Raw genomic sequence first — 14581 nt, 5'->3', positions numbered from 1 at the left:
AAATCATTCTTCAGCAATATTTTACTGAAAAAATTAACCAGAAAGATGTAAAATTGTACCAACCGTAAAGGCAAAACTATTGAAAGGGGCAAAAATTCATTATTTTCAAAAAAAAATATCTCGAAAACGGTATGACTTTTATAATGGGAATCTTGTCACAGCAGGTGGGTTATCCTTTGATCTACATTCTCCCTCGGTTTGACGTGGTCTTTACGGGACACCCTGTATATACGTATATACAGTAATGTGTTTTTCAAAGGTGTTTTTAGGGCTTGAATGATCAAGTGCTCAAAAAAATTTAGATATTTTTTTCAGAACTATACGATTAATTTTTCTCTAACCATTTATCTAAGGAAAACACAATGCAGTATTGAGCAGTTTTGACAAAAAAAAAGAAATATAATGTTTACCAATAAACATTCCTGTTTAGTGAGACGAGTTATTTCTTCAACAAAAAGTTCTACTTTATAAACGTTTCCTAACCGACCTGGTGATGAAGGTAAAAAAGAAAATCAAGCGTTTCCAAACGAATATCCCTCCTTTCATCGAATTCAAAAGATACTCCAGGTCTATTCCTCTAACAAACGCGAACAACAGATTTGACTGACGTGGTTTAAATGACCTACGGCCTTTGCCAGTCTGTTGCTTTTCGACTCTTATATTCATGTAAATTTAACTAGTTTTTTCGGAATAATTTCATCCCTGCAGGGGCTCAAGCTCATCCGTGACCAGTGGAGCGGTCAAATCTGCTCTCAGGACTTATTTCAGACTGGACAGAGGAAGATTAAGCCCCTTGTAAAGCTAGAAAATAGGGAGAAAACTTATAACTCTTGGGGAATCTTCGTCCATCACGTGTAAGATTAAATTTGATTATATGCACTTTTCAGTGCAGTTCTGAACTATACCTTTTTCAATTGTAATTCAGAAAATCAAAGTTTAGTTTCAGATATTGAAATTGTAATTCAAAAAACAAAAATTTGATATCAAAATAGTTAATCTAATTTAAGAAATACGAAATTGACACTCAGATCAGGAAGTTGGAATTCAGAATACCAAAGTCGTAGTTCAGAATAGTGAATTGAATTTCAGAAACAGCAAACTGTATTTCAGAAAAGGAAAATTCTATTTCAGTTATCATTCAATTTCAGGTAATGTTATTCTGAAAAGTGCCGAATATTACGTACCAATACCATATTATTATTATTATTTTGAACTGGGGTCGTTTTGATTCGGTAAGCCTTCCAGGAACTGCGACCATGTAGATCCTTTGTTCTCTACCCTACTCATTCATGGAACCCCAAGGAGGTCATCAATGACGTTAATCAAACTGACAACCTCCTTAGGGGCCTTGGCCGTTACCTCTCTGGTATCCAGGACCGGCTTACCCATGTGAATGGTTCTTAAGCCAGCCAGCTCCGGACACTCGCATACCATGTGTTCGGTTGTTTCTGCTTCTGATCCACAGATTCTGCAAATCTCGTCTGCTGACTTTCCCATACAAATTATGTTTGTACTGACAGTGCCCCGTCAGCAGCAGTCCCACCATCACCCGAAGCTCGGCTCGTGACAGCTTCAAGAGCTTTTTGGCGTAGGTAGGTGAAAACGTCACGACTTGCTTTACCTGAACAAGTCTAAGAGTGTTAGTCCAGTGGATTATCCTGTTGTTCAACTCCCATAGCTGGACCGCAGCTTTATATTGGTCTTTTCCTAGCCCACAGAAAAGCTCAGGTCCAGCAGGTGTAAACCTTGATGTACTTTTTGCAAGTTCATCAGCTTTTTCATTTCCTTCAACCCCACAGTGCCCTGGTTCCCATAGTAAAGTCACCTTATTGCCTCTGGACAGTTGCTTTATGGTGTTACGGCACTCCCAAGACAGCAGAGACCCCTGGCAATACGATTCCAGGGATCTCAGCGTAGTTTGGCTGTCCGTGGACCAGTACCATATACAACACAGGTATTACATGGATATAGCTACCAGGGCATTGTGGTATTGAAAGAAACAAAAAAGCCGATGATTTTGCGAAACGAACATTAACCTGTTGATGTTGGGTCTTTCTGAGGGTCTGGAAAAGACCAATATAAGGCAACGGTCCAACAATGGGAGTTGAACGATGGAATAACTTTATGGAGGAACACTGCTGGTCTTGCTAAGGCAAAGAAATTTGTGGTGCTTTCATCGACCTATAGCAGGAAGCTCTTGAATCTACCACGAGCTGAGCTTCGAGTAATGGTGGGACTGCTGACAGGACACTCTCGGTGCAAATACCCTTTGTACCGCATGGGTGAGTCAGCAGATGGGATTTTCAGACTCTGTGGAAAGGTGGTAGAAATAGGAAAACATAGTGCGCAAATGTCCAGGGTTGACTAAGTTGACTGGCCTAAGAACCACGCATATAGGAAAGTCAGTCCTGGATACTCACGAAGTAACAGGAAAGGCTCCTAGAGATATCGCCGGCTTCGTTAGCAGTACCTATGGCCTCCTTGGGTTTGCATGAATAGCTTGGGTTGAGAATAAAATATCAATTTGTACGCAGTTCCCGGAAGAAATAATAATAACAGATGATAAAAAATTCAATTTCACTATTACCGGATAAGAAGGTGCTTCACAACGACCTGAGAGTGCTTCAGTTTAGCGAATTGAGACTGCAAAGTTTTCACTTTTTTTGTAGTGAATTTAAAGAATTTGAGTGCATTGTTGGAGCGTAGTATTAACTTATCAGATGTCAAAAAAAAAGACAGCTTCAAATGTGACACCAGTCCAGATAGCGGTATATTCAAAATTAAATCCAATATTGCAATACCTATATATAATATGCGCTGCTTTTTTTCAAACTCTCTTAATCTATTGCTTCAAAGCCGTTCTTTCTTTAAATAGCATGTTCTGTTCGGAAAAAAATTGTTTTTGTGGCACGACTGAAATTTGAACATCCAGTGTTGTCATGAGAAGTCACACTCTTATTCTTGAAAAAACTTATATACCAGTTCTATTACGGAATTCTTTTTTATCGGCGATGCTAAACATTTACATAGGTATATACAGGGTGTTCCTAAATTGAACGTACAAACGAAAAGGGGAGATTCCTTAAGTGAGTTTAAGAAAAAAAAGTCCCATAAACATGGGGTCGCAAACGTTTCGTTTTCGAGATAGAGAGTGTTTCTTGTTGTAATAAATTTTTTGTGTTGATTATACGAGTTTATCGAATCTTTATGAATCATCGCTACAGATCAGGAAAATTTCCATAAAAACTGACACTGAATTCATTCACCACAGCTTACAAAGTGGCCTTCCCATCATAATTTGGATTTTCACGAGGATTTCGAAAGGATCGTTCAAAATTTTTTTTCTCGAAATCGTTGGTAGATACGACAAAACTACAAGAGACCGAAAAGTTCAGTATAAGAACAAAGCTTCTTTTCACATTTTTTCAAATTAACAGTTGCTCACTAAAAAAAAGTTCTGCAGAAGAACAGTTGGCAGTGTTCCAGAAAAAATATCACCCTGTAGATCTTCTATCGAAATTGCCATGTCACGTGGTGAGAACTCTCAAATGTAATATCTATGCCAAATTTCAGTTGAATACCTTGTGAAGTGTAGATACTATGAGAAAAAAACTTGAAAAAAATTCAAACTTCAACACTCTGTATCTCGAAAACGAAACGTTTGCGACCCCATGTTTATGGGACTTTTTTTTCTTAAACTCACTTAAGGAATCTCCCCTTTTCGTTTGTACGTTCAATTTAGGAACACCCTGTATATATATTCGAGCAAATGAAGTATATAATGATCATAATTTAATACCAGTTTCTGCCAAGATTTTCCAGTGTAGAACATCCGATAATCGAATTTTGTTTAGGGTTATATCGTTTAAATTTTAGGTAATGAAAAGCGTCAAAATTTGTCTGAAAATGTGAACAGTGAAAAATAATGTTTGTTTGGACTTCCAACAATGATTTCCCCAAAATATTTCATTTCATTCCAAAAAATATTTCACGTCTCATATTCAACCGTTATGATTAGGGATAATAATCATTGTAATTTTGTCATTAGTTTACATATAATCATCATTAAGTAATTAATTTTGTCGAGTGGATCTAATTTCGATGAACACTATCGAATAGTTTCGATCAGATGTTCATCAAGCGGCAACAGCATATGCAAATTATGTAATTATTTTAATCTTGCATATTGCTGAAACAGATTTGTGTGCTTCTGAATTATATTGAAATAATCTTCGATCGAAACAATGGAGAATTGTACTTCCCGATTCATTTTTATATTGGTGCTTTTGAATATTTTCACAGATACGCAGGTAGATGATATTTGAGTAAAATGACAAACCTACTTTATTAAATTTTAAGGGAGCAAGAATTTTCGATGTGACTGTTATAAAGTCCTGTGATGACACCACTGCAGTTCTTATGACAAACTCCACCAAGCATGTTCATGGCAAAAACAATCGTACTATGGAAATGCATTTTACTGTCAAAAAGGAAATAAAAACATTTTTCGTGAGTAGGTTTTGTTCAGTTCACTCCAACGTTTGACCAAACTAAACTGTTTTCTTCATAACTTGTTTCTTTGCAGGGTGTAACGACTTTGGTTAAGTGTGATCTCTCAGGTTCCCAAAATTCCTGTGAATATTTCGTCAAGGACTTCAAAACTGGAGATTTATGTTTGAAGTTGAATCAGAAGGGGCAAGCATGGAGCTCTCTGATCGATGCGTTTGATCCAAAACTTGAGTGTCCGATCAAACCTGTGAGTGGATATTTTGGTTGATAATTTTCTTTACGATTCTTTGATATTGCTTGTGGAAATTTCAATATAACCTGATAATTTGATAGAATGCATTTCGGCCCCAATTTCCAAAAACATAGGATCTCATCTAAATCTGAAAATCGAAAACAAAACTCAGCGATTTCTCGAAATAACAACCCCGCCTCCCATAGGCCAATATTTCGACCTCTTTCAAATTCACTTAGTTGGCGATAAATCCTGCGTAGATACACGTGCTCTAGGCATTTTAACAACTAAAAATCGACTTTGGATCTCCACGAACAGCTGGTTTGTTGTAAAATTTAAAAAGCTTGCAAAAAACGACTACAATATTTAAGTAACAAAAATTGTTCACATGAAAAAACCTTCACGATTTTTTTCTCCTGATTCAATCATTTACTCCTTGCTATACTATCTATGTTCTACAAAAAAAAATTGAAAAATTAAACAACTCCTTCTGGGTGTTGCAGTTTCTTTGTCAGTTAGTATATGCGTACAAATAAGTTATTGTATTCGAATCAAATTCAGTGCTTCTAGGTGAGGTTAGTTTTTCTCTCATTGAGTGGAGATATTGATGAAAAAAATGGTGAGCTTTTGTAGGAATTTTTTTAAGAATATAAAATGAAAATTGTTATTGATGATATTTTCCAATTTTTTAATGATTCAGGGTAATTATAAAGCAGAATATCAATTGAGCGAAGATGTTTTCAAATTCGTACCAGTCCCAACTGGCATTTGGAAGTCAACAAGTCAAGCTTATGATGGAGATGAACTTGTTTATTGCAGTCATTTCGAAGTGAAGATTGTTCAGCGAAGATGAATTTAATATTTTACTGATTTGATATTGTAGTGATTCCTGTCAGAGTCAATGTTTTTTCGAATAGAATATTGAAATATTTTTGTTTTTATTCTTTTTCATTCGAATATTGGTTGAATTATATTTGTCATATTTGTTTTCGAAAAACCTCGATGAGAATATTCCGATTTGGAACACAAGATTGAATGAAAATCAAAAAAAGAACCACTGACTTGGCGTTAGGAGCCTCTTAAATCTCGTTCATTTATGCGACTGTGGATACCACAAACTTGAGTTTTGAGATTTATTATGATGTCATAGTTATTGGTTGATCAAAGAAACCTTAAAAATATTTTGAAACATTCGTTTCGACAAAATTAAATGGAGACCATGGGAGAAAACAGGATCTACTTAGATGTCAGCAAACTTTTTTGATAATTTTAATATGATTGAAATGAGGTGTAGTTCGATTCGAAAAAAGTTTGCAGACATCTAAGCAGATTATATGAGCACTAAATATTGATGAGACATTTTCAGCTGAGAATATGTAGTCATTCACTCACTTTCACCATGTTTCTGTTTGTTCAAGTGGTCTCCAATTCATTTTGTAAAAACGGATGTTTTTTGAATATTTTGACGATTGCTTTGATTTGGCTTTTTTATCTTTAATTGATATTATAAGTGGATTTTTTGTAAAGTCGAGTCATCTTATATCTTTGAAATTGTATGCTTGACAAGCCTACTGCCAGCCCAAGTACAAAACAAGAAATACGAAGCATTTTGAAAATTATTCGTTTCAGGCAGAACATGTCTAAAGACAAAATGGAGATTTATCACTAGGATATCCGACAGGCAAAAAAGTAGGACATGCTATTCGAAAAAATTGACATTTTTTAAAGGTTATTTCAAAAAATTTGCTGTTTCTTCCGGACCACCTGTAGTGAGATCCGTTAACTTGCAAAACTTTTCAGGAATTCAATAAAAAATAAATCGTACATTTATCTCGAACGGTTTTCCAGATATGATCTTCAGATAAATCATTAGTAACATGAAAATTTTCGAAAAAAGTGGTCTACGTCAAAAAGTACAACAAATAAATGAGGGCAAGTGGGATATTTCAAAATCAGAATTTTATGGTGATTATGAATGTGGTATGAAAATTGAGCATTTCCATTAAAAAAAAAACAGGGTTGTAGCGTGTTTCGGACCAGCCTGTAGAGTCGAAAATAATTTAAGCTTATAGGCTCAGTGTTGTCGATTCCGTCAAAATTTGAATCTTTCTTCAGCACAAAATTTATCGACCGATCGAGCCATATTGATTCACCCTGTATAGGTATATGGAAAATGTAGTCTTTAGCACATTCCGTTCGAAATTTATCACCAGACGCACAGGATTGATTTAGATCCAGAGCCTTAAAATTCTAAAATCACAATCAAATTTGTGCAAAATGTTAACTCAAAAAAAAAAAAAATTCTTCTACCATTCCCTATTTTGGTCACAAACATTGTTTGGGTTTCCCAATACGTTGTCTTTGAGTTCACTCCCGGCGTAGTATTTGTGCATAATTATAAAAGACCGGAAATCACATTAAAAGTCGGAATGATGAACCGAGTTAAATTCATCAGTATGCTAGAGGTGTATCTTCTTTGACATTCAATAATGTATTTTCTATGCGAGCAGTTTCCTTCAACTTGAGAATAATGCAACTTCGGAGAAATATTAAGAAGGGGGTGGATTCCTCGAACCCGACGAAAATTAAATGGAAAAAAAAACCCTAAGTGTCCTCTATGATTGCAACGGGCATGATGAAATGAATTTATCGTTCTGTAACATTTCCGTTAAAAGTGAATGGATGTCACTGGTTCTCATTATTTTCAGGGAGACGATGATTAGCATACTGAGAAGGAGGCATTTTGTTTTGGAAGTCCAGAGTTTCGAGTTTTGTAGGCGTGCATTTAGGGGTAACAAATATCTAGCAATTTTAAAGCTTCATGCAAAATTTCGTATATCAGAATCATAGATAATTCAAGCAGAATATCGAAAAAAAGGAAAAAGTCAAGAAAGGACTAGGTACCTAGGCAGCAGCCAAATTTAAAAATTGTCACCGATTAATTTTTTTGAATTTTTGGTATATTGTAGAATATGACCTCCTGAACAGAAAGTCTATGGGACCAACTCAATCATATCACTAGTTTCTGAGATAGAGGTTGTCGAAGTTGGAAAATGGTATTTCTTCAAAGTAACATTTCTTGTAGGAAAATAACTTGAATGAAACACTTTTGCACTACGAATATTGATAACTCTTAAGGTAAATAATTTAAGACTGCTTTTTAATGAAAATTATTGTTAGATAGGTACTGGGTGAGTCGAACATAATTAAAAATGAAATTTTTTCAGTTCATAATTCACCCTGTATAATTAAAAAGTCGTCAGTGGAATTTTTCAATTTGTAGTCATTACTCTTAGTACTACATAGTACACTTTTATAAGGTGAACAGTATTGGCTTTGCTATTACCAGTTTTTGAGATACACAGGTAATAAATTAAGAGGGACGACCATTATTACAAAAGTTGAAAAAATATCTATAATTTGGTTATGAATTTTTTTGTCGCCTGTAATTTTTACGCATCTGCGATCATTATCGAGTGAAAAAAAAAGAAACAGGTCTTGTAAATCGCTACATTAAAAATTTTAACTCAAGGTAGAAACCTATTATCACAATGAAAACAAATTGTGATCTTAATCACGAGTTCTCTAAAACGTTAACTAAAAATAAGAAACCTATATTTCAAATTTGATCTGAATATCTCAAAAACTGAAAGAGCTATGAAGAAAAAACTGCAAAAATCTTTATACTTTAAAGTTCTGTAGTTCAGTAAGGAAGCTTTTGCAGACACATTTTTATGGAAAATCAGTCTTATTTCCACTTGAAAATCACGCCCTGAAATGTTGATAACGAATTTTGAATCACCCTGTGTATGCGATCAAGCAAAAATAACATAACCGTCATTAGGTTCATGCTAAACTTCAAAGAAGAAGAAATTTTTACGAATTCGATTCAGCGGGCAAAATCTTTCATCAGTGCTTTTTTAATTTCTCAATTTATATCTCAATTGGAACTGAAGGAACCTATAGTAACTTCAATGTCTTAAGAGTGTGGTCCAATGAAAACTGAAATTGGCCGTACTCGCCAATTTCTGATTTGAGTGGAACAACTTTTTCGGATCCCCGTAACTGCAACCCCTTAACGGGCGTGATTCCCCTGATTTTTAATAGGAATGAAGAGCGTTGAGATACCTCATTTTGAAGATCTTATCGAGTACTACCTGATCCTGAAATTTCGGTTCAAAATTTCCATCGATAACGAAATGACATTTAAAATAGTGGAAGCGTACTCATACTTTTGTGATTAGTTTATGGAATAAAGCCATTCACTTCCATGCAGTAATGTAAGTTTTGCTGAAAACGTTCACGTACGTTACTCAAGTTTTCTGGTGTAATTTGACGCCATTCATTAATGATCCGAGTTCGAAATTCATCAAGTGACTCAGGCTGGGTAGCGTAAATCTTGGATTTCAGTTCAGGTAACCCCATAGAAAAAAGTCTAGTGGAGTCCTTTTCTTCCAATCTAGGCGTGAGGAAAATTTTCATCAAGAACTGACGCACTGGTTGAAAAAAATTAGGTGGTGCGCCATCTTGTAGGAAAATGATCGTTTGATGGTCTTCTGCATTCTCCAATACTTGCACGAGGGCTGGATAAATAGCGTTCTCCAATATATATATAAATTTGGTCGTTGAGATTACCGGGTATAAAAAAGGGGCCGATTATGTGATTTCCATAAATACCCGCCCAAACAATTAATTTCTGGGGACACTGAGTATGCACCCCACGAAATAATCTTAGATTCTCATCTGACCAATACCAACAGTTATGCCGGTTTACAATGACGTTGAGGTAAAATGAACACTCCTTCGAAAAACATATATCGAACATTTAGAGAATCGGAAATCGGGGTCATCCTCATTCAGTTCCTGCACCAATCGTATCTTATCTTACAGTTGGATGGAATTTATGTTGTTTCAGGATTCTAATGATTGTTATGTGTGAAACACTGGATACAACGGACAATTTCCTAGTTCCAACTTAAGGTTGGATCCATTGCTACATACCTAAGTCAGCTACGTTCCTTGGTTCGTCTCTTTCATGCACCCTCTTTTTGTTTCCGACTAAACCAGTAGCGTCTAATTTGGCAACCAGTTGCACAACGTAAGTAGCGGATACATTTTATCCAGAATGTCGATCGTCAAATAAAGTCACTATTGTTTGCGCAGAATCGTTATTTCCAAAAAAATAATTTCATCATTTCCACCCTTTCTTCTACGGAATACACCATTTTAATTCTACTAGAATTTACAATCGCTTTTTTTTTTACATGTAACGTTCTTTTAAATTCACGATAGAGATAGACCTAGGTAAATCAAAAACATGGCCCGTCTATTTTTTTGGACAGAAAATTGACAACATAACTATCTAATACTAATGTGTCGGATGCAAATAATATTCTCGAGATAAATCACTCATTGCCTCCTTCACTATTTTAGCTGTTATTTCATTATCGATGTATATTTTGAAGAAAATTCTCTGGTCTCTGTATATACAAATGTGTGGTTGAATTTCTCTGAATTCTCTAGCTAATAAACTACTAAAGTAATTTCAAAAAGTCTTGAAGGATAAGCAACAGTCTTAAGAAATATTCATTTCATTTTACAATTGCAAAATTTTTAATCAATATCAAACAATATCAGTAACATGGATCACAAATACAAAGTAAATCCCCGATGCCATTTTTGATACCTTCACAAGTGAAACCATAATGTTCCAAGAGATCACACATTGCACCAGAACCAGGAATAGAATTTATGCAGATATGCTTGACTGCAATATCTTCTTCTGCAGCAACAGCAGATTTAACAGCTTCCCCCAACCCTCCTTCAGAGTAGTGGTCCTCAACTACCAATATTCTATTATTACACTCTTTCGCATGCTTGATGATACTGGCTTTATCCAGTGGTTTCACCGTAAAAGGATCCATTACTCTGAGGAAGACGTTAATTTTCAACAAATCTTCGTAAGCTTCAATAACAGTTTGTAAGGTCACTCCAGCTGTTATAACTAATACTTTATCTTTGATGTTCTCTCTGACCAAGTTCGCTTTTCCAATCTCGAATAAAGTTCTTGAGGAGTAAATAACTGGTACTGCTGGTCTTGTCACCCTAATGTAGGTTAGACCGTGATAGTTAGCTGCTAATTCCACAGCCTTCTCCATAGCTATAGCGTCACTGGGGTAAAATATAACACAATTCGGAATTGTCCTGAAGAGAGCCAAATCTTCGAGACCAGCCACACAGGGTCCATCTTCTCCAGCGCTGACACCTGCGTGGATTCCAGCTATGTTGATGTGACTACGAGAAATAGCAGCCATTCTAATGCAATCGTAGGCCTTAGTGAGAGCAGCGGCGTAGCTAACGCAGAAAACGATTGAGCGCCCTCTGGAAGCAAGACCCACAGCGACACCAATCATGTTCTGTTCTGCCGAAAAACATTGGATGAATCTTGAAGGATCAAATATCTTGAAGTCCTGGGTGTATGAAACGTTCTGACAGTCTGTATCCAACACAAGAATTCTAGGATTCATTTGGCCCAGTTTGACCAATGCGGATGCGAAAGCCGACCTAGTGTTGATCTTATCCCCGAATTTGTACAGTGGCGCCGAAGCCAGTTTGATGTCAGTGAGTTGAACTTTAGGTACAGCGTCTTTGACGGGCTTTTGATGACTCAGTTTCATTACTGTCGTATTTCTGATCATTCTTTTCAAGGATTTCATTACAGAGTCTGTTCTCTCACCCAGGTGTTTTCCATGCCAATGGTTTTCGTTTTCTATTTCTGGAAAATGTTTTCCTTTTACTGTTTTAGCGATTAGGACTGTAGGTTTTCCTTTGGTTAGGCTAGCGTTGTGAAAACTCTTGCAAAGTTCGTCTACATTGTGTCCATCTACCACTATAGGATACCAACCAAAAGCGTCGAACCTCCTACGGTAGACATCACAATCATACCCGAAGGCTGTTTGATCCGATCTACCTAGTCTGTTGACATCAACCATAAGACAGAGGTTGTCTAGTTCGTAGTAGCTGCAGAAATTAACAGACTCCCAGAAGCATCCTTCAGCGGTCTCACCATCCCCTACTATACAATACACCCTGAATGCTGCTTTATCCAGGTATTTACCTATATAGGCCATCCCTGCTGCATAAGAAAGTCCATGTCCGAGAGATCCGGTGGCCACATCGATGAAATCTAGTTTTGGAGTGGGATGGCCTTCGAAACGTGAACCAAATTTACGAAAATTCATCAGTTCTGTTGTTGGAAATAGACCAACTTCTGCCCATATTGCGTAGAGGGCTGGAGCAGCATGTCCCTTGGAAAGAACTAGTCGGTCGCTGCAAGGATCTTTGAGGATTGACACTTTGTATCTCATGATTTGAAAGAATAACACTGCTAATATTTCTGCTATTGAGGAACATGATGTAGGATGGCCCCCTTTGGCTCTACTGGTTGCTGAGACCACATGGAGTCGTATTCTGTTCGCTAGGTCGTTCAGTTCCTCTACAATTCTGAAAGGAAGTCTTTGATATGCAGCCATGCTCAGATATTGAAGTTATGTGAAGTCATCTACGGGAATTTTGAGATATTTTTACGTCTGAAGTTGTTGTGTTCTTAATTTCAAAGTGACAGTGTCATATGAAATACGTGATAAAATAGCGATTCTGTGGATCGTCTTTTTCTTTAATTGTCTTTCTACTTTAGAGGGTGAAATTCATATTATTAGAATTTTCGATTTTGTTTGTGGAAGAAAGTTGAAAGATTTCGTTACTTGGATATCTGGTTCTGCCAGATTTTTAGGACACACTGCGTAGGCAAAGGGGGTCATCTATGATCATGATTAATCATGATTGGAGTTCTTCTACATGAAAAATTCAAAATGATTAATCGGAATATGGTCGTATTGAAATTGTCACAGTAATCTTATTGAAATTATCGGTATTTTATATAAAACAAATTGCATTTTGGAATTTATGTATTTATTTTAATTATCTGAATGTAGAAGAGCGATGAACCCATTTATATTTATGATGAATTTCCTGCATTCAGAATGAATCATTCGATTTGATAATGAAATTAATTAAAATATTCAACTGTATGTTGATTCAGATCACATAATTGACTCGTTACCATGTTGGCCAATTGAATTTTTTTTTTAATATCATACACCTAGATATTATTATTGATAAGTTTGATTACTACAATTTCCATGTTTGTGAATATCTCTCTATTCATTAGAATAATGGTTGTGTTGCTACGTGGAATGCTCATTTGAAGAGAATAGATTTTTGTGTGTTGTTTATTATTGCAATTGAGCAGTTGGAGAAATTGGTTGCATCAATAATATTGAATATTTCCGTAATAACGGGTTTGATCGGGTTGAAACTTTGCATGAATACATAGAATTCAAATCTTAAGCTTCGTTCAAAATTTTGTGTCAAATCATACTAATTCTTATTCAAGATCTAATACAGAATAGTTTTGCTTTTTTCATAAATATCAAATTCTTGTCTGATGAAAATAATCCAAAAGTCAAATCAAATCAAACTTGTTCAACATAGAAAAAATTTACGAAAAATGAAGTTAAGTGAGAAATATTTGAAAAAACACAAAAACTCAAATATCTCGGAAACTGTTGATTTTCGGTTATCAATAAATATAGCTCAATCGACAGCAAATGAGTGATACTAACACCTCCTTCAAGGTTCACGTCTAATTTGGAAACAGCCTGTACAATATACAAGTGTTTTCAAGTTTGTGGAAACATACATGGCATATCATAAATTTAAAAATCCAACTTCTATAAAATGTGTTTTGATAATATAAAATATCTCGAAAAAAAAAATTTGATTCAATTCAATGCAAAATTGTAGGTATTTCCATATGTTGAATGTGTAAACCTCGAGAAGGCGGTGTTGTTTTCGTCTTTGTAAAATACATAATGATTTTATCCTTCTTTCAATGAGGGTAATAGGGAATTCTGATTTTATTGGTTGGGCTGTCATGTGTTATTTATTATACAGGCGGCTTAGTGAAAGGGTTTTGAGAATTTTTATCGCTGCGGAGCTGAACAACCTTATGTTGTTTCCAAGAATTATTAATGAAATATGAAAAGACAGCCAGCAAACTGGGCCGAATTGTCGCCCCTCAAATAGAGGTGGCTGAAATATTCGCTTCACTGTTTCACCCATAACGCCGGCCCTGTTAATGAGGTAACTCCTTTCGTGAATAATCAAGATACATGGTATATTCGTATATTGAGAACAAACACGTATTTTCTGTCTTTGCCGGAGTTTTTCCATTATTTTCCCATGTTTATCGAATGCATAACGAACTTTCGGATGTGACCAGATTCAAGAAGTTCTCTGTGAAAAAGTTTAATTAGTTGTTTTTAACTCAATTTCCGAAAGAAAGAAGAGATAGTCGGTTTTCATTGAGGTTTCCTTGGCCTGAATTAACCTCAAAAATGTATATTTCCATCCTGAAAGGATGAACACACTTCCCCAAGTTCACCGCTTTTGTGCCCTTCAGAATTAATACTCAGAGCTGCCGTCAAATGTAAATATGATTGCAGAAATGGCAGTGGTTCAGAAACCTATTGCTTCCCAACTATAAACAAGCTCCTATTATTCGACACATATGTGGACTACATGCATCTGGAGCACAATATTAAATTTAATATTGCATAAAGTTATTGGATACATTGTAACATGACGGTGTCGATTCGACTTAGATGAAAATTTCCGTGTAAACGATGTTTGATTCCTGGTTTATCACTAACTTTATTGAACTGGAATATTCTCTTTTATTCCAACTTCCACCGAGGGATTGGTATGAGAATAATAACG

The 14581-nt window shown here is 35.7% G+C and overlaps 2 protein-coding genes across 2 annotated transcripts; one reads left to right on the top strand and one right to left on the bottom strand.

Annotated features, from left to right (window-relative positions):
• Positions 1-4016: 4016 nt before the first annotated feature.
• On the top strand, positions 4017-5644 carry LOC123671150. The gene is made up of 4 exons (XM_045604846.1): positions 4017-4310; positions 4360-4509; positions 4586-4756; positions 5442-5644. The coding sequence occupies exons 1-4, from the start codon at positions 4245-4247 to the stop codon at positions 5592-5594; spliced, it is 540 nt and encodes a 179-aa protein (XP_045460802.1). The 5' UTR covers positions 4017-4244; the 3' UTR covers positions 5595-5644.
• Positions 5645-10335: 4691 nt separating this feature from the next.
• Positions 10336-12374, bottom strand: LOC123671147 (transketolase-like protein 2). Its single transcript, XM_045604842.1, has one exon. The coding sequence runs from the start codon at positions 12271-12273 to the stop codon at positions 10375-10377; it is 1899 nt and encodes a 632-aa protein (XP_045460798.1). The 5' UTR covers positions 12274-12374; the 3' UTR covers positions 10336-10374.
• Between the last annotated feature and the right edge of the window lie 2207 nt (positions 12375-14581).

The sequence above is a fragment of the Harmonia axyridis genome, chromosome 1 (genome assembly GCF_914767665.1).
Source record: "Harmonia axyridis chromosome 1, icHarAxyr1.1, whole genome shotgun sequence".
Classification (NCBI taxonomy): domain Eukaryota; kingdom Metazoa; phylum Arthropoda; class Insecta; order Coleoptera; family Coccinellidae; genus Harmonia; species Harmonia axyridis.
This window is presented reverse-complemented; position numbering and strand designations above follow the sequence as displayed.